We start from the raw sequence: 18,007 nt of genomic DNA, 5'->3' as shown, positions 1-18,007 counted from the left end.
CTCCTGATGCACTACTTTCCTAAATCCAGTGTTTGAGTGTATTCCCGCTCCATTTCTCTTCAGTCCTGCTCACTACCATTATTGCTCTGTTCTTCTCATATATTTCATCTCCCCTCTTCCTTCCCCATCTCTCTGGGAAGAATATAATTACAGGAATCTGCTTTTTACCTGTGAAGACAGTCCAGAGCAAAGATCTGTGAAGGTGTTGTGTGTCCAGTGCGTGCAGGGCCTGGGTCTGTGCACCACTGTAAGCAGTGCTCAGGCTGCTGCTCTTGGAAATAGCTGCCATGGTCTTTCTCTGTCATCCATTCTCCAACTATTATTATTTTCTCCACTGAAACCAAAGCCAGGGGCTTTCTTGCCTTTTCAAACCTCAACTTAAGAGTCAGTCACAGGTATTATATAGAAGTTACAACACTTCAGGCAAAAAGCAAACAATTCTTGTGTTGTACACAGAATTTTCTGGGTTTGGTGTGCTACAGGAGGTCTGGTTTTATGCAGATTTTAGAAAATATTACTGGCAATACCCGGAAAAGTGATCTTTGCACCCAGTACACACAGTGTGCAAAACCAAGACATCTCTGCAAGGTTTCTCCCAAAGAATAGATGAACTGCCCTAAGTGTTTTATGGGATGAGAGGAAATGGCCTCAAGTTGTGCCGGGGTGGGATTAGGTCAGATATTATGAAAAGTTTCTTTCCTGAAGGAGTTATTAAAAATTGGAACAGGCTCTGTAGGGACATGGTAGAGTCACCCTCCCTGGACAGATTTTAAAAATGTGTGGATATGCCATTTGAGAACATGGTTTAGTGGTGAATGTTGTGGTGGTGCTGGGTTGATGGTTGGGATGATGATTCTAGAGGTATTTTCCAGCCTTAAGGAGTCTGTGATTCTATTAGCACTAATTTTTGTTTTGTGGGAGAACAGCCTTTTCACTTGTCCTGTTTGGGGTTCCCATCGCCTCTCCCTAATGGCAGGGTGCAGCTGCAGCCTCAACTCTCCCTCTCCCAACACTCCTGCTTTAAAGCCAAGGCTGGTGAGCTGAGCCAAGTGGATTTTTCCTGAGAAATGTGAGCGCAGTTTAACAACAAAGGTGTCTTGGCAAGATGCTGTGCACAATGACTAACGTTCTGCTTTCACACCTCGTTGGTTTTCACAGACATTTTAATCGTGCTGTGAAACCAAGACCTCCCTCTCCACATTTTCTTCCTGCAGTCTTTGGTTTTAGTTCATTTGTGCCTAGTTATGCTGACTGGAGCTATCAGGAGGGTCAGCGGTTCATGTGTTGATGTGGTGGTTGGGAGGCAGGGAATCAAGTCTGCTTTGGCAAGGAATTCCATGTTAGCCCCAGCAGCATGGAAAAGTGTCTTTGCAGCTCTGCTGCCCTATTGAGGGAGGGGTACCACTCTCCCACATCAGACACATGCACTGGACTGATAAATGTGTTGTGAATTACAAAATACAGATGCTGTTCTTATACAGGCTAAGTAAGTACTTGAGATGCACTGGAGCTCTTAAAGGACAAGGGAGCTGCAGAGCAGCAAAAGTAGACAAAACCCTCAGTTCTGTTTTCACAAACAACTCAGGTCACAAAATCCAAAGCATAATCTACTGGTTGAACAACTAAAAGGTTTATTTCATTTTGAATTCTTTCACCTAAATTGAAGTGTTACAAAATGGAAGATCTCACTGAACTTGAATGGCATGAGCTAAATTCTGGTAGGGGTCAGGGGGAAGATGTGGCAAACTCAGAAGTTTAGAGGAATTTTGCCCTGGGATTTAGTGTCTGGGTAGTCAGGTGGCTTAGTATTGTGCTGCTAAATAATTCAGACGCAGGGTCATAAGTTAGATCATTGTGATGAGGTACTGGTACAAATTACTAGAGAGCATCCTTTCTTAGTCTGCTGGAGAAAATTTCAGGGGAGATTTTATGGTCACCAAGTGAAATTTCATGCTTGTGAGACACTTTGGGTACTGCTCAGTGATCTAAGACTTGCCAGGACGCAGCCTCATTTCTTGAGAGCACTGAGGTGAGGTCAGACACTTTTACCTTCTCCTGTTTGCTTTATGTCAGATCTTTAAGTGATGCTGGAGAGGGTTCTATTGTTTCAGGCTCAAACAAGGCACTTTCTACCACTACCCAAGGCCAGACATGTAATTTAGAAAAGGAGTTTTAGCCAGGAGGTTTCCTGAGGTATCTTCTGTAATCAGGGGAGATTCAAAGCAGGAGCTGGAGGCTTGGAGCTCCTGAGTCTCTCAAGGCAGGGTTGTGCTGCAGGCTCACAGGAGCACAAGGATCAGTCAACACAATTTCTTTTCATCACACATTCAGGAGGAAATCGGGGCCTCTCAACGTTGTTGGGTGTCTCTGCTGAGCACCCTGGAATTCAGAGCAGCTTCTCAGACTCCTCTAAGCGGTTTATTCCATGATGGGAACAAGGCTTCCTTTTCTAAGCCGAGACCTGATTGTGGCCTGGATCATGAAGTGCTTTGAGACAGCTTTGAATATGGATAGAACAAAATCCTTCCCACTGCTCAAGAGCATTGAAGTTATTACGAAGAAAGTTGCTGATTCCTCTGAACTCTATGATAGCATTAACATGTATTCTTGTTTCTCTCTAGCCTCAGGCAGCTTTACAAAGAGATGTGTTTAGAGTGCAGACGTTCACCCATACCCAGTAGAATGTGCCTGATGTAAAAGGATGTCTCTGACTGTGTGTATGACTTGCAAGAAGCATAATACACATTTTGTAGATTGTATGTTTGGCTTTTTTCACTTGCTGAATGTCTCAGGGTATTTGTCTCTTTGCAAGTATGGCTTAGCGTTGTGTAGCAATGAGTCCAAGTTTTGTTAGCAAAATGCTGAATGCACAGTAAGTGAATTTTGCAGAACTGGGTCACCAGAAGGTTCTTCCTTTCTCATCTTTAAGCCCCTGAAGAATTCTCTCCTGAATGGTGGTCATGTGTCCTTTGTTGACAGTTTATTTGATCTGTAACTCTTAGGGGGCTGGAGAATATTTCAAACATGTTCTTAAACTGTGCAGACTCAAAATGCTCTCATTAAGTGTTTTGATAACATTGGATGATACTGTGGCACGATAGCTGACTATACAATATTTGTTGTCTTTTCCAGACTAATGGACACATATCTGGGAATGGAGATGTTTATCAAGAAAGGCTGGCTCGTCTGGAAAATGATAAGGAATCTCTTGTTCTGCAAGTGAGTTGTCACCAAAATAATTTTTTTCTGCTCTTGCATTCACGAGACTGTCTGAAAGTATGTGATAAAACCTCTGAGAATTTATTTGGAGCTGTGATGTCTTAGACAGTGTTCAGAAGACTTGCTGGTATGTAGGAATTAACCCAGATTAGAGAAAGGTGTGAATTTGGATTGCAGGAAAAATCTAAAGGTCTTTCTGTCTGTGTGCCTGTTCTCTTTGAATTTGGTTAGCAGAGCAAGTCTGCAGAGCAGCCACCTACTTACATCCATGGGTATCCTTAAGATCACCATTTCCCAGGGCCATTCAAACGGTGTCTGCATCAGGAGACAGTTGTCCTGTCCTTAGGAAAGGTAACAAAAGCTGCAGGACTGGCCAGCCAGCAGGAGGAGACAAGCAGCTCCTTGGTGCTCCTGCTCACCTGCTGCTGAGCTGGACAGGGTCAGCCCTGGCTGCTCTGACTGCTGGCTTCCTCTGGCTGTTGGAGCCTGGAGTACCTGGCACCCCTTGGACTGCACAGGCATGCCCTGATGTGGACCCAGCCTAGGGGCTGTGACAGCACTGAGCTCACCCTCCTTCCCAGCTGTACTGCAGGAAGAGCCTGTTGAAAATGAAAAAATTCAGTCAGAAAAGGCAAAATGAGAATCTGTCTGCTGTCTTAAAAATGTTGTCTTGGTCTTATCCAGCCTCTGGCTGTGTGTTTTAACCTTCTCTGCTTTTATTGTTCTGAAAAAGGGAAAGTGCTTGTTATGGTACACTGTGTGCATTCACTTGGGAAGGAGAATAAATTATAAGCAGTGAGGTTTATGTGGTGGTTAAGCTAGGAGCTAATGGGTTGAGTTAATGTATTGTCACAGCAAAGGCATAATTATTGGCAATAAAATGCAGCAGCCACCCCTTGTGAAAACCTCCAGTGAGGAGGGGAGTTGCAGAATTGCAATGTGTCTGCCAGAACTTTGGCTGAAATTCTAGGAAGTGTGAGAGGAGAGCCTTCCCTCCTCTCCTGTTTTCTTTGCCAAGTGGTGTGTCCATTGCAGAGCTCTGCTCCTCTTCCTCCCTGCATGGTCCCTGTTAATCTTTGGCCCAACCAGCAGTGTTGCTCACCTGCAGTTCTTCAGCTGACGCATATGGCCCAGGTGCAAGGTGTTGAACATGCATCTCCCTTTTTTCCTGCTCTCCAGGTAAGTGTGCTTACAGATCAGGTGGAGGCCCAAGGAGAGAAGATCCGGGATCTGGAGTTCTGCCTGGAGGAGCACAGGGAGAAGCTGAATGCCACAGAGGAGATGCTGCAGCAGGTATTTCACAGCTCCATGTCTGTCTTGCTGTCTTGTCTTCCTTCTGTCTTAACAAGCTTTGGTGAGAGCAATGCCCTTCAAGGTGTTGCAGCCCTTGATGTCTCTCAACTAAGGGATCATTTTCTGCCATACTGGCTTTAAAGTCTTTGCACTTAGTAATGTCAGTGCTGCTTTATGCTGCAGGAATCCAGTTCTGCCCTCCTTTGAGTCCTTCCCCACTGAAGTTCCAAGAGCCTTAGATTAAAGCCTCTGGCAGGATGGGTGGATTCTCCTCACAACTCCTTGCTGCCCAGAGTGACTGTGATGACAGACAGGCTTTTTTCTTGTCCTGGCAGCCAGCCCATGATAGTGCCCCTGTGATCCCAGATACATCCTAGGTGCCTGGAATCTGTCAGATGGATAATAGCTGTGTCTCAGGGCTTCACATAGTGCAAGGATGAGGGTAATGCTATTCCCCATGAAGGAGACATTTAGCTGTCAAAATAAATTACTGGTTTCTTCCCCTTGGGTAAATAATTTCGTTCTCTTTATCTTGAATCAGGAGCTTTTAAGCAGAACAACCCTTGAAACTCAGAAGCTGGATCTTATGGCAGAGATTTCCACTCTGAAATTAAAACTTACATCTGTAGAGAAGGATAGATTGGACTATGAGGACAGATTCAGAGACACAGAGGTGAGTAAACCCCGACAGGATAAACTGTGAAAGCTATGTGTGTCTTCACCTTACCTGAACATTTTCTGGGATTTTTTTTTTGTCAGACAAGAAGGGGAACTCGTCTTTAAGGTTAGAACATGTTCCTTTTAAAGACAAAAAGTGTCCTCTTTGTTAAATTCTGGTCTTGCAAAGAAAGATTTCCAAAGGCAGTTTTTGATTCTAACTGTCAGGTCTCAGGAGGGGTGGATTTAGGTTAGATTTTAATAAAATCATGAACATACTGCACTCTCCTGACCCACATAAAACTGCCACCTTCTGAGTAAGGCATGTTTGAGGCAAGTACGAAAAGCACCCATGTGCAGAGACACTGCACAGGAGCAGAATTTTTGGGGTTGCTTACCCGCTCACAGAGAGTGAGCTGACTCGCTGTGGGGCTCTTGGGAAGCCTGGCTTCAGACCCAAGCCTTATGGGAGCCCAGGACCAGAGGCTGGGGGAACAGAGCCAGGTGGAGCTGCCATCCCTGGCAGTGCTCTCCTGAGGCATTTCATTCTGTGCTGCAGGTCTGTGTAGCTGAACCTTGCTCATATTGCAAGCAAGAGAGGCTCAAAGCAGGTGGGCAAACCCAGCAAGTATCAGCTAAGCTGTCCTGCCAGGATGATAGAGCCCATATCAGAAGTACCTCAGAGCCTGCCTATGAAGCAGAACAAAATTTCCAATTCTGGATTTATAAATGAGCTGAAATGTCAGGTGTTTGTTATGATTGTGGATGTTCCAAGTGTCATTTGTTTCTAGAAGGAAAGAAGCCATACTGTCATGACAGGACACAAAATTCCCTTTTGCACTTCTGCCAGTGGTTTCCCAACTGCTCAGTTTCCAGTAAAGTGCCATTCCTCATTGTATTGCAAGCACAAAAACAAAAGTCAGTCTTGCTTTTGGATTGTTCTTTGTGTCTATCTGAAGTAATCTGCAGACCCAAGGAAAGTTACAGGTTGAAAACTAATGACTTGTATCACTTTCAGGTGTGGAAGTGATTCTTTAGGTAGTGACAGCAGTGTTCATTCCTGCAGTGCAGCACATCTCCTTGGGCACTGCCAAGCTCCTGTTGCTTCCTGTTACCTTTGCCTCTAGTTGGTAACAGGTGTTATGTGACAGGATCACAGCACTGCCTTCAAAGCAGCTGATTTTGTAGAGCAGACAAGTTCTGTGCATGAGAAATTGGCAGGGGGGAAGGGTGGAGGGAATCACTGAAGGTCTCCTGCACCCGTGGGAGGTGTGTGTAAGAGCTGGCTGCTCTCACAGCTCTCCTGGGACTCTGCCCACGCAGAGCTCAGCTCTTTCATGAATTACAGCACACAGCAAATAACTCTCTGTGGGCTGACACTTGCTCTAAGCAGCCCAAATGAGGGATAAACAAGCTGGCACCAGCAGTAAATGGCTGTGGGGAGGCAAGGTTTGGTCCAGATGACCACAGGGAGCAGGTGCTTTCTGACCTGGGTTCTGTTGTATCTTCAATTGCAAACACCCTGTGATTTCTGCTTTCCAGAACTGCTAACAAACATGACTGGGCTTTGAGTGATTTGCTTCCTCTATTTCTACCCTTATTTTTACTGAATATTGTAGAGTTCTCATGGATTCTCTCTTTCTTTGTTTCCCCCCTGAACTGCAGTCTCTCTATAACTTCATAGCACAGCTCAGCATACCAAGAAGTTGGACATGGAGCTACAGGTTCCCAAAAAAATGGTTCCAGTGTGGGGAGTACACCACAAACTGCAAATCTGTAATCTCTGTGCAAGAGAAATCTGTAATCTCTGTGCATATCTTCTATGAAGATCTTCCTCTTTGAAATATTTTGAAATACACTAAATGCCTTTGATAAAAATAACCTAAATTTTATGTATATAGTAGTTACTGTAATTAGGGACTATATGGATTTATATGAAGCATATTTATGCCAGAAAAAAAGAACTATTACTAAAATGTTTCTCCCTCCATTTGAAATCCAGAATGATGTAATTTAGTGTGATATATATTATTATATTGTTTCTTCTTTATTTCAACACTATAGCTGTAAAAACACTTAGGCTTAAATGATGGAAAGGATGTTATGTCTTAATTTCCATTTGGTTCAGTGAAAATCTGAATGTCTAATTAGTTAGAGGGTCTCAGCCCTTACAAAATGTCTTAAGAGATATTTTGGAGGCAGTACTTATTCAGAGGTATGCAGTATTTTATTCAGTGTTGATCTAATTATATTGCTGTTTATCAATTATTTTAGAAGAGCTGAATATTTAAATGAATATTTAAAATATTTGACCCTAAAACACATTATGGCATTTATGTGGAGTGATTGAAATGGAAGAAGATTCATACCCAGACTAGGAAAGCAAAACTGTGAATATTGCTTCTGGTTTTATTTAGGGGAAAGAAAAAATTTGATGTCTGACAACTTGTGCAGCTACTGTCTCCTACAAAATTACCATTCTGATTAAATCCTTCATATTATGCATTTGTTACTTATGTCTGTCATTGCAACTTCCCATTCCAGCTTGGTTGGTTACTCATATTCCCCATTCTTTGTCTAAACAGATGCCTCACTAGATCTTTGTGCTCTAGGATTTGCTGTCTAGATGTTCACAAACACACAGCTTCTTCAAAGCTAATTGTGTACTTAATAGAGATTCATAATTGTTCTGTTCTTTGAATTATTCCAGTGTTTCCACTTTCTCAGCAGACACCAGCGTTATTTTCCTTGAGGAACACGGGTGGTCTGAGTTGGGCTGAGTTTATGTAAGAAAATACCCTGCAAGGGAGTTTATTTGGGAAGGAGTCCATAGCCAGACTGGGCCTTTGAAGCAGCAGCCAGAGGCTAAAACTGGCTCACTCACAGGGAGTTCTTTGTGATTTATCCACCATCACCTCCAATCTGGTTGCAAGATTGTTCTGTTTTCTGTGTCACACTGAGTATATTTTAAAGTCTTGTAGTTCAAGTGACAAATATGTGGAGAACAGCCTCAGCAGTGAGTTCCACACAGCATATTTAGACATTGGATCATGCTGCAGGAGAGAAGAGCCCCAAACAAATCAATTGTTGAGAAATTTCAGGTGTACCTGAATTAGAAAGTCATAGATTAAAAATGGTAATTACTAAAAGCATTAAAATGTTCACTATTTTCACTTTCCTTGTAGTTCTGAGAACTGAAATTGGATCTTTCTGAAGATCTACAGATGCTGCTTTCTTAGCATCAGGTTCATTAAACACAAAATAATAACCAGAGGCTTGTAAGCTTAGGAAATGTGGTGTGGGGCTGAAAGGCAGGTGTTATCAGGGACCCATGAATACCCTCTAAATGTCAGCTGGTGGCTTGTTAATTTATAAATATAAATCTCTGTTAATTGTAGTATTAGCTCTGAGAAATTGTGCTTAGAGCTGTTAGCTCAATGTACAGCATTGCTTCTCATGGATAGGGTTTGCCTCAGATGTAGGAAGGAAAGCAAACATAAGGACCAGAAAAATTCCTTATGTGACGGTGCTGAGATCCTGGCACAAGTTCTTCAGAGAAGCTGTGGCTGCCCCATCCCTGGCAGTGTCCAAGGCCACGTTAGACAGAGCTCTGAGCAACCTGGGATAGTGGAAGGTGTCCCTGCCCATGGCAGGAGCTGGAACTGGATGGGCCTTAAGGCCCCTCCCAACCCAAACCATTCTCTGACTTAGAGGATGAGGAAGCTTGGTGGAACAGTCACACTCAGGGTTTGTGTGACCAAGGGGGCTGGGGGCACTCAGGTCTGACCCCCAAACCTGGCAGGATCCATCAGGATGGTCAGGAGGTTGAGCTGGTCTCCTAAAGAGCTCAGAGGTGAGTTTGTGACAGCTCCGAGTTTCTTCCAAGCCAGGCTGAATTTGGAAAGCCCAGATGTAGTGGTGCCATTGATGCTTAAACACAGGTGCCTTTGTTTGTAGAAACCTGTGATGGCTCCTCTGTTCAGCCCTCAGTGAGAGAGCTCTCTTAAGTGGTGGAAACAGGAATTTTTGCAGTGTAATCACTTCATATTTTGAAAAAGCAGGTGATGGTGGTGAGCCTGGGGCGGGCGGGACTGCAGAGGGGAGGAGGTGGCTGCTGCATGGTGAAGGATGTCTGCCGCTGTTTTCCATTGCCCATCCTTAGTACTGGGCTCCAGGCAGCTGAACAGAGAAGGAGGAGGCCTTTCCTGGCCCTCAGCACAGGGAACACAACTTCAGTTTATATCTCCCTTTGTCCTCTGCCCTCTTACATTTGGTGCAGTAACACAGAAACTGAGAAACTTGTTCCCTGGATAGTTAGGGAGCTCTGAGTTGCTTGATTTAGTGCTGGGTTTGGGTGGTGTGCTTTTGTGTACTGAGTTCCTTTTATGCCTGCTTTTCTTGTTGTTACAGTCATAGCTATTCTTCTGTTTTGTTTACTGAAGTTCTTCGTTGTTTCTGGTTGTCTTTTTCCCTCCACTCAGGATTTGATCCAGGAAATAAACGAATTGCGGTTGAGGGTGGGAGAAATGGACAATGAAAGACTCCAGTATGAGAAAAAACTGAAAACAACCAAAGTAAGTGAGGCTGAGGGGAAGAGGCAGAGAGTGGTGTAAATCAGGCTTTAGGAATTCAATCTTTTCCCTGATCTTTGCCTGCACCCTGCAAAGTCCTGAGCACTCTCAGGTCCTGGTGTTTCATGGTTCTCACTTAACAGCAGTGGCTATTCCTAAAAGTCATGCTGTGGTTTTCAGTTTGAGCATTGTTTTTTATGAAGGGTAACATACCATGCTGTTAACAATAAATTTATTACCTATTTAGACCTTTGTTTTGCATGTGTGTCAAGAAATACCAGTTGCACTATGTAAGGTGTATACCACAGGTTAAAAACAGCATTTATTTTTCTCCTAAATGTACTAAAACCAAACCACTTCTGTAGCAAGAGCATTCACCTGAGCAAGAGCAGCCTGTTTCTCTAAGCGTCTAACTTCTCTTTGCCATTTAGCCTTGTCTCTTTTCTACCTTTAGTTTCCTCTCACTCCTCTGTCTCTGTTACCAGTCTTTAATGGCCAAACTTTCTAGCATGAAAATCAAAGTGGGTCAGATGCAGTATGAAAAGCAGCGGATGGAGCAAAAAAGCCAGATGCTAAAGGTGTGGTAGTTTCTGGGTAATGCTGGGCCTGTTTTGAATCCTTCATGTTCCACCCTTTACTGGTCTGTCCTGCATTGTGCTGTCATGCTCTTCATTAATTGCTGTGTGTTGATATGCAGTGTGCCCTTCCTCCTTAGATGTGGAAAGCTCTTTATGTAGGTATTCCTTGTAAACAGCTTTAAATTGCAGGGGAGAGGATTTTCCTGCTCTGAACCTTGCATAGGTTACACATAATGGCATTAGACTTGGGCTAAAATCACTCCCCTTCCAAGGGAAGATTGCCTCTTCTGTAGCTTACATCCATTATTCAAACAGAACTTTTTATCACCCTTTTAGAGAAAATGTATTCATGAAAACTATCTGGGAAATAGTGATTCTTTTATACTGTCCCCTCTCCCACATGTAAGTTTGCATATCATACTTCTAATTCAGGAAAAGAAATGCACACTGACAACCACATGCAGGTCTAGTTGCCTGTGGATATAACAGCAGCTTCTCAAGTGACCAAGAAATGATCTTGTTTTGGAGCAGCATGGATCCTACACTGGCAGAAATCCCATCATAATCAGTGCCAACTTGGAGCACTGGAGAATTGTAGTTATTCCCCAGCCACTGTTGTGGAAAAAGCTTTGATTTCTTGACAATTTTAAGCTTGATCTATTTTTAGATGATGCTTTAGAGCAAACAGGAACCAATTTCAGGAAATTCTGTAGCTGGGCCGTAGTTTGGGTTGCAAACATCACTATTTATTTGCACCAGATCACCTGAGGGTAGCTCAGGAAAATACCCAAGCTACAGTATTCTAGTTTGGTTTATTCCATTAAGGATTTGAAATGTCATTTAGAAGCTGTAAGTGCCAAAATAATGAGTCTTGCCTTGTTTTGCTTTGTTTACAAACTGAACAAATTAAATTTTCAGTGTTGGGTACAGTTGCAGTGAGGGTCCTGTCTTGATGATGCTGTTGCACAAGATATCCTCGGACATCAAAGAAACATGTTACTAAACTGGGTAGGATTTGACTCAAATTTTAAAAAGTTAAATGCATGGATCTGTGCCAGTCACTTGCTAGTGCAGATGGTTAGATCTAAGTTAAAACTTGACAGCATTTTTCTAATACACCCCAACTCCCCCAAACACCATCTGTCTTATTCCCAAGAATCTCAGCTCCAAGCTTTCTTTCCTCATGCTTGATCAGCAAACCCAAACTGTGGCAGAGGTACCACGTTTTTGTCTGAACTGCTTTCCAGTACGTGTCCATGTGCTTGCTGGTGTTGTGATTGATTTTTCTTCCATAAAATCAGTGATTATTTCTGAAACTGTCCTCAGCCTGGTATAAGCACGATTTCAGAATTGTTCAGCTTTGAACATGCAACATGCCCTATAAATACCAAAAAAATAAGTGGAAATGTTAGCATTCAACCTTTTCACCTGCATTTTTCTATCTCTGCAAGGTTAAACAAATAAGAAAAGTGTTTGGTTTTTCCCCTCTTTTGCTCTTTCATCTTTAAATTTTGATGTGAAATTTCTTTCCAATTATACACGAGACCAACAATTTCAGAGCACAGAGCCCCTAATTTTGCTCTGTTGTGGGCTCAGAAGTCTGTTGGGATATTCAGAGTGACTTTGGTGCACCTTCAGGCAGTGCTAAATGTCAGGGGCCCTCAGTCATTTCCACCAGCTGAGGACCTGTCCGCTGTGCTTCCTAGGAGGGGATTGTGGAAACATCTCAGCTGCCTGTGGAAGCTGTCACTGAGTGGCTCTGTGTCCTTACAGGATGAGCTGTCAGCTCTGAAAGACAAACTGGAGCAGAAGGAAGCTGAGGTGAAAAGGTTGCACGAAAAATTGGTTTCCAAGCTGAAAGGAGAAGGGATTGAAATACTGGACAGAGGTAAGAAAAAGGGAGACTCTGTCACTGTGTCCTCCTCAGTCACTTCATCTGAGGTCATGTTTCTTTGTACAGGAAATAAGTGATAAAAGCCTGAATTTTCCTGAACTTTGTCTTGATGCTTACCTCTTGAAACATATTTAGAGGGTGTTGATGATGCAAGTGCTAAACTTTCTGTCATAGCAAGGTCTTGGTCAAATTTAAACAAGACCAAAAAAATCCCTAATTAGCTCCTTACATGGCTTGCATGAGAATATACAGTTTCTACTGGCTGAGAAATTTTTAAACTAATTTCTATAAATGCTCCAAAAACATTGTGTTGAAAAGGAAACTTCCTGGTAAGGAAAGGGAAAAGCTATACTGCAGACTAAAGTATGATGTGGACCTAGCTAGTAAGTAGGTGAAATCAAGGATTGATTGTGGATTTGTGTGCTTATTAAGTCTAAACCTTAATTAGGCTTGAATAAGCACAAAAATTTTACAGGCTGGGTAATTCTTTTATTGGCTTGTAAAGAAGAATCTATTAGTATTTATTTGTGGGAATCTTAGATTGAGGACTTATTTAAAACCAGAAATTTTTAATTAACACATCACAGAAATTTTCCAGAGACTTTTTTGACCTGATGCAATTTCAATTCTAAATATATCTTACTGATAGTTGTTGCTGATTTTAAAATTGTGCTTTTAAAGTATGTTTTTTAGAAAAAGAAATGCACAAGAGATTAGTCTCTTCCCCTGACCTCAGGAGGAATATGCTGTGTGTAGATTGTCACATTTTATTTCATGAAATGGTGTTTTCAAAACCACTGCCTAAGATCACTAGAAGTGATCACAATGAACTGTGATTCCATTTTTTTTAAAAGAAAATTTAAATGTGAACAGGGTCTGACTTCATTGCATTCATGACTACTTATATAGGGCTTTTTTTCCCTGGGGAACTACTTGAACTCTCATTACCCTCTGGTCCTCAGCTTTATGGTTTTCAGTGTAGCTCAGCAGAAGATCTTTTGCTGTGATGAAACATGTTTTATCTGCCTTGGACTGATATTAAGAAATGCTGTTTCCAGATAACAAGTTATCTGCCTCATTAGCTGAATGAAGTGAGGGAGAGTTGACTCATAAAGTATCAATACTGTCTTAAAAGTTATTTCATGTCATAACCTTCATGCTAATTTCCAATCCAATGGGTTTTCCCCGCACAGATGAAAATTGTAAAAAGAAGCTCAAAGATAAAAGTAAGGTTCCTGGTGTTTTTCCATGAGCATTTGCATTCCAGAAGTGCTTTCCAGAATAGCTTTCTGCATGTGTTTGCAAAACTGCTTTAACAAACATTGTTAGGTTGCATCATCTATAACCCTTAGTAAAACTGGAGAACAAGGGTGAGTGCATCACACTTGAAACACAAAGTTTTCTGAAGAAAATCTTACAGATAAAGGAAGATTGGATCTCAGGAGGGCTCACAAAGCAATTGCCTCTCAGTGAAATGTAGTTGCAATCCAGCAGAGCAGATTTTCAGCCAGCATAACTGAGGGAAAATCACTGGAATGGATCAGGTGCTGGTTTAGCACCTGTGTGTCTAAATGTCATTCATCTAGAAAGCCAGCCAGGCTGCCTCTTCTCTTCTTGTATTTTGTTAAGGAGGAGAATGTTTTTCCTGCTCTGCTTGCTTTCCATGAATTTTTAGGAAGTTGAAACAGGGCTTTTTAGCCTGTGAGTTTGGCTACCTGCCTACATTTGTAGTGAAATTTCACTTATACCTCATTCATGCAAGGTAAATCTGTAGGAAAAAATGGAGATTATTTCCATTCTTTCTGAATTCCTAGCCCAGAACACCTCCAGAACATACATGTTCCCATGTATTTATACTTCTTGGTAAATAAGGATTATAGATGAAGCACTGTTGTCTGTGTTAGGAACCTTTCCCAGGCCTGAACTGCCATGTAATATTCCAGCATGACTTCTCATCACAGCAAACACTTGTGTCATTCCACTGTGCCCTCCTCATTGCTCCATCCATATGCTGGATTAGGGCTGAGCATCACTGCATGATGCTTCCTTCATCACATCCATTCATCCCCTACCTTTGTTGAGTGGATTTGAGAGATGCTGGTTGGGGTGGTCATTGACTATTGTACTGAGGATGTGTTTTATTGCATTCCAAATGTAGTACACTGTTTATTTTGAACTTCTTGTTTTGCAGGTATTTGGTTATTTTAAAGATGGAGATAGTGAAAGTCAAGCAGTAGTTTTACTCTTGAGTTTTCCATTCTTGTAAGGCTTGGAGAGGGGTGGGGGGAGGAAGGAAATTTCCTGGATTTCGTTTCCTTGATAAAAATGTCAGAGCAGAGGTTTTGAAGAAAAATAGCTTCCTTCTTTGTGTTTACATCTAAAAAAGAATTTAAGTGGCTTATGTTTTGTCTGTAACTATGTCAGTCTACTTTCAGATATTACTGAGTTGCTTCTAGATTTTTTGTTTTTCTGACTTCCTTACACTGTCTTATTTAAATTGACTTGGAGAACTGTGTTGTGTTTTTAGATATAGAGGTACAGAAAATGAAGAAGGCGGTAGAATCTCTAATGGCAGCAAATGAAGAGAAGGTAGCAAAGTCATTATTTTTTCAGTAATCATTCATCAGGTTGATTTAATTCTCTAAGAAAGCCTTCATGTGTGAGCTTTTCACAACTCAACTAAAACCCAAATTTGTAAGAATCAATGATTTTCTGCAGTCAGAAAAATCAGATTTGTATAAGTCAATGATTTTCTGCAATCAGAAGCACTGCAGTGCCTTTCAGGGGCCATGAGCATTTATGAGCTCTGTGCCTGTGCACAGGATCTGTTCAGAGTCCTTACACTGTTGAGTTCAGTGTGGTTAATTTGCACTGTGTTCTGCAACTGTAAAAATCTCCATACAAGTGCCAGATCACAGGCTGCATTTCCAAAAGGGCTTTTCTGTGAAGTATGAATTATTTTCATACTTCGTTTTTATGCTTTCATATGCATGTGCGTTTTGTAGGATGTTTTCTTTTGATCACCAAAGCTCTAAATCCTTTGTACATGGCAAATTTATTATGCTCTACCTTTGACTTAATAAGGGAGCTGAAATCCACTTTCAAGGCTGGGACAGTTCTGGTGATTAACCAGATGATAGTTTTTGCTAAATACTACTTTTGATATTTCAAAGCCTCTCAGCATTCTGAGTCCTGTCCCATCCACACTTCCGATTTCTTTTAGTCTCACAGTCAGTTAAACTAAAGGATCTAGTATTTGTAATTCGCTTCGGCAATCTCTGAATAGGTACAAGAAAGTCCAAGACATGGTGATACTGGCTCAAGGTAAAAAAGGTATTGTACAACCAGAAAACAACAAAAAAAATTGCAACTCCGCTGTCATTTAAGCTCCAGGTGTGTTGAGGTGGTGAGCTTAACTGTGTGGCTGAAGCAGAAGCTATATCTGTATCACAACTGTAATGGCCTGTTCCATATATTCTAAGACTGGTGGGGGTTTCCAGACCCCTTCAGAGGGTGAAAATTGTCAACAGCCCAACAAGGGTGAGGAAGCAAAATATGTGTTTTTGTTGTGTTGGGTTCACACCATGCTGAGTGTTGGAGGGAGAGCAATTTTTAAATAAGTATTGCCCTTTCTTGCAGTGCTGTGCCTTCAGGCACAGGAGGGTGTTAGAACAGACCTTGATTCTCTGGGAACTCTGCTCCATGGTCACTTCATGGAGCATGGACAGAGATTTCAGGCAGTGGCAAATGGGCAACAGAGGTTTTTGCTGTGAACAGACTTTGGTTGTGCTTGTCTTTGGCAACAAACACTGGATTTCTGCTCATCTTTTAGAAAGTATTGGTTGGCTTTCACAACCAGTCCAAGCCTTTTGGTAGCACTGAGGCAGTTCAGGAGCATCCAGGGTGGAAGGACCAGAGGATGCCAACACTAGTGTGGGCTTCAGCACTGCCTAAATGAGACATACTCAGTTTGTGGCAGGCTGCTGACCTGATGTGGTCACTTCCAGGCTGGTGATAGACTCTGAGCAGTGGCTGCATTTTTGCTCAGGGTATCTTGAAGGTACCAGAGAGACATCTTAAGTTTCAGGGAGACTGGACCTTCTTACTTTTCCTTAGTAAATAAGGGAAACAAAGTATTTGGAACAAAATTCCAGAACAGTCAGGAATGAAGTACTCCAGTTTATTCAGCTTGTTGAATCTGATGCCACTAAATGCCCTGAGGGTGTTTGCTGGGCTTTTTGACCTCCCTCTGTTCCAACCCTGCTGTGTTGTGATGGTTGAATTGGGAAGTGACACTTGGCTGTGGCTCCCTTTCAAAAACCTAAAAAACGCCAGCAATGAAACCTTTCCAGTTTTGGCCCATAACTGAGCATGCTGGCTGCAGCTTCTGTGGGAGCAAGGGTGGTAAAATCAACAAGTTTCCATGTTCTCTCTCTTCAGGCAAGGAAACTGAAAGTGAAGACTTGAATTCAGGGTCTGTATCCGTGGGTTTATTGGACACACCAAGTCTGACTGACCCAGAGAAAAGCCCATCCCCAACCCCAGTAACAGCATCTCCAATCCATGATGAGTTCAGTGTGAACATTCATGAAGAGGTAGGTTGGTTTTGGTGTTTTTTGCTTTAATGCCATAATTCCTTGAGAACACTGCTTGTGCTGGATTCATATTGCAGATGACAAAACTCAAATTTCTGAAAAGATTTTTTTCTGGGTTTCACAGTTTTTTGTAATGTCTCATATCCTTTTGGGCAAAGTAGTTTTCTTGTGAAAGCTGCTGAGAAATTTCAATTAAACTTATTTTTCTTAATCCTCAAATGGGATCAGAAGACAGAAATAGCTGTATTTATCATGAGAACAGATCTAAATGACTTTTTCTATTAGTCATAGAAACTATTTTTCTTATCAAACATAGCTCTTTTAGGAGCTACATATACTTTGGCACAAACCTGAAGTAAATATGTTGGGACTTAACTAAATATATCCTGTCATATTTAAGAGGATGCAATCATAATTGCATCCATTCAGTTAAATTATATGTAGGTTGTGGTTCAATCTCTGATTTTTACAATCAGATTTTCCAGTACAAAAACTATAGCTCTCTTCTCTAAACTCTGAGTCAGAGCAGGGTCTTGACTTACTTAAGCAGCAAGAACACACTATGAAGAAAATGAAATTAAATTAAATCTTTAGCAGCTTTTTTGTATTCTCTGAGTGTCTGAGGACAGGATTAAATCTGAAAAGTGGACTACCCTTCATGGTGTCTGTGGTAGAGACAGATTTAGCAGGCAGCCTTGGGAGACTTGTGAGATTTTTGTTTATGCTGTAGCTTAGCTGTGCAATGATTCATGTTTTATCTGCAGTGCCATCTTTCAAGGAGTAAATCATTTTATTAGAATAAGGGGGGAAAAAATCACTTTTGAAACCTTATTTCAGATCCTTTTCTTCATGATTTATCTGTTACTCTTTTTTTCATTTATGATTGCTTAATTTCAGCTCAGAAGATTGTAACACATATTCTTCCTGATTTTCAGAATTCCTTACAGATCCACACCAGCATTTTACAGATTTCAATCCCTTCCTTTTCATCAGCATCCAAGAGCTCAGAAACTGTTGCAGAGAGACTGAAAATACACCCTAGACCAGATCCTGCAAGTGAAATGAGGTATTATGGGTTCCATGTATTTTTCAATTGTAAATCCAATATTCTGTGACATTTAAGGAGAGCAATAATCTGTCAGTCACTGAACTATCAAGTCATTAGCCAGGTAAACAAGGCTAGGAGTCCCTTGGCTAGCT

At 41.8% G+C, this 18,007-nt stretch overlaps 1 protein-coding gene across 1 annotated transcript in view; it reads left to right on the top strand.

Moving 5' to 3' along the window:
* PPFIBP1 (PPFIA binding protein 1) overlaps nt 1–18,007 on the top strand; it is a 72,762-nt gene that overhangs the window by 35,402 nt on the left and 19,353 nt on the right. The window contains exons 4-13 of the mRNA XM_031064249.1: nt 3,133–3,219; nt 4,399–4,512; nt 5,054–5,185; nt 9,651–9,743; nt 12,092–12,206; nt 13,406–13,438; nt 14,740–14,809; nt 15,466–15,545; nt 16,653–16,807; nt 17,743–17,873. Coding sequence (XP_030920109.1) covers nt 3,133–3,219; nt 4,399–4,512; nt 5,054–5,185; nt 9,651–9,743; nt 12,092–12,206; nt 13,406–13,438; nt 14,740–14,809; nt 15,466–15,545; nt 16,653–16,807; nt 17,743–17,873 — 1,010 coding nt within the window. The remainder of the gene's footprint in view (nt 1–3,132; nt 3,220–4,398; nt 4,513–5,053; nt 5,186–9,650; nt 9,744–12,091; nt 12,207–13,405; nt 13,439–14,739; nt 14,810–15,465; nt 15,546–16,652; nt 16,808–17,742; nt 17,874–18,007) is intronic.

Source organism: Geospiza fortis, unplaced genomic scaffold (assembly GCF_000277835.1).
Source record: "Geospiza fortis unplaced genomic scaffold, GeoFor_1.0 scaffold242, whole genome shotgun sequence".
NCBI lineage: Eukaryota > Metazoa > Chordata > Aves > Passeriformes > Thraupidae > Geospiza > Geospiza fortis.
This window is presented reverse-complemented; position numbering and strand designations above follow the sequence as displayed.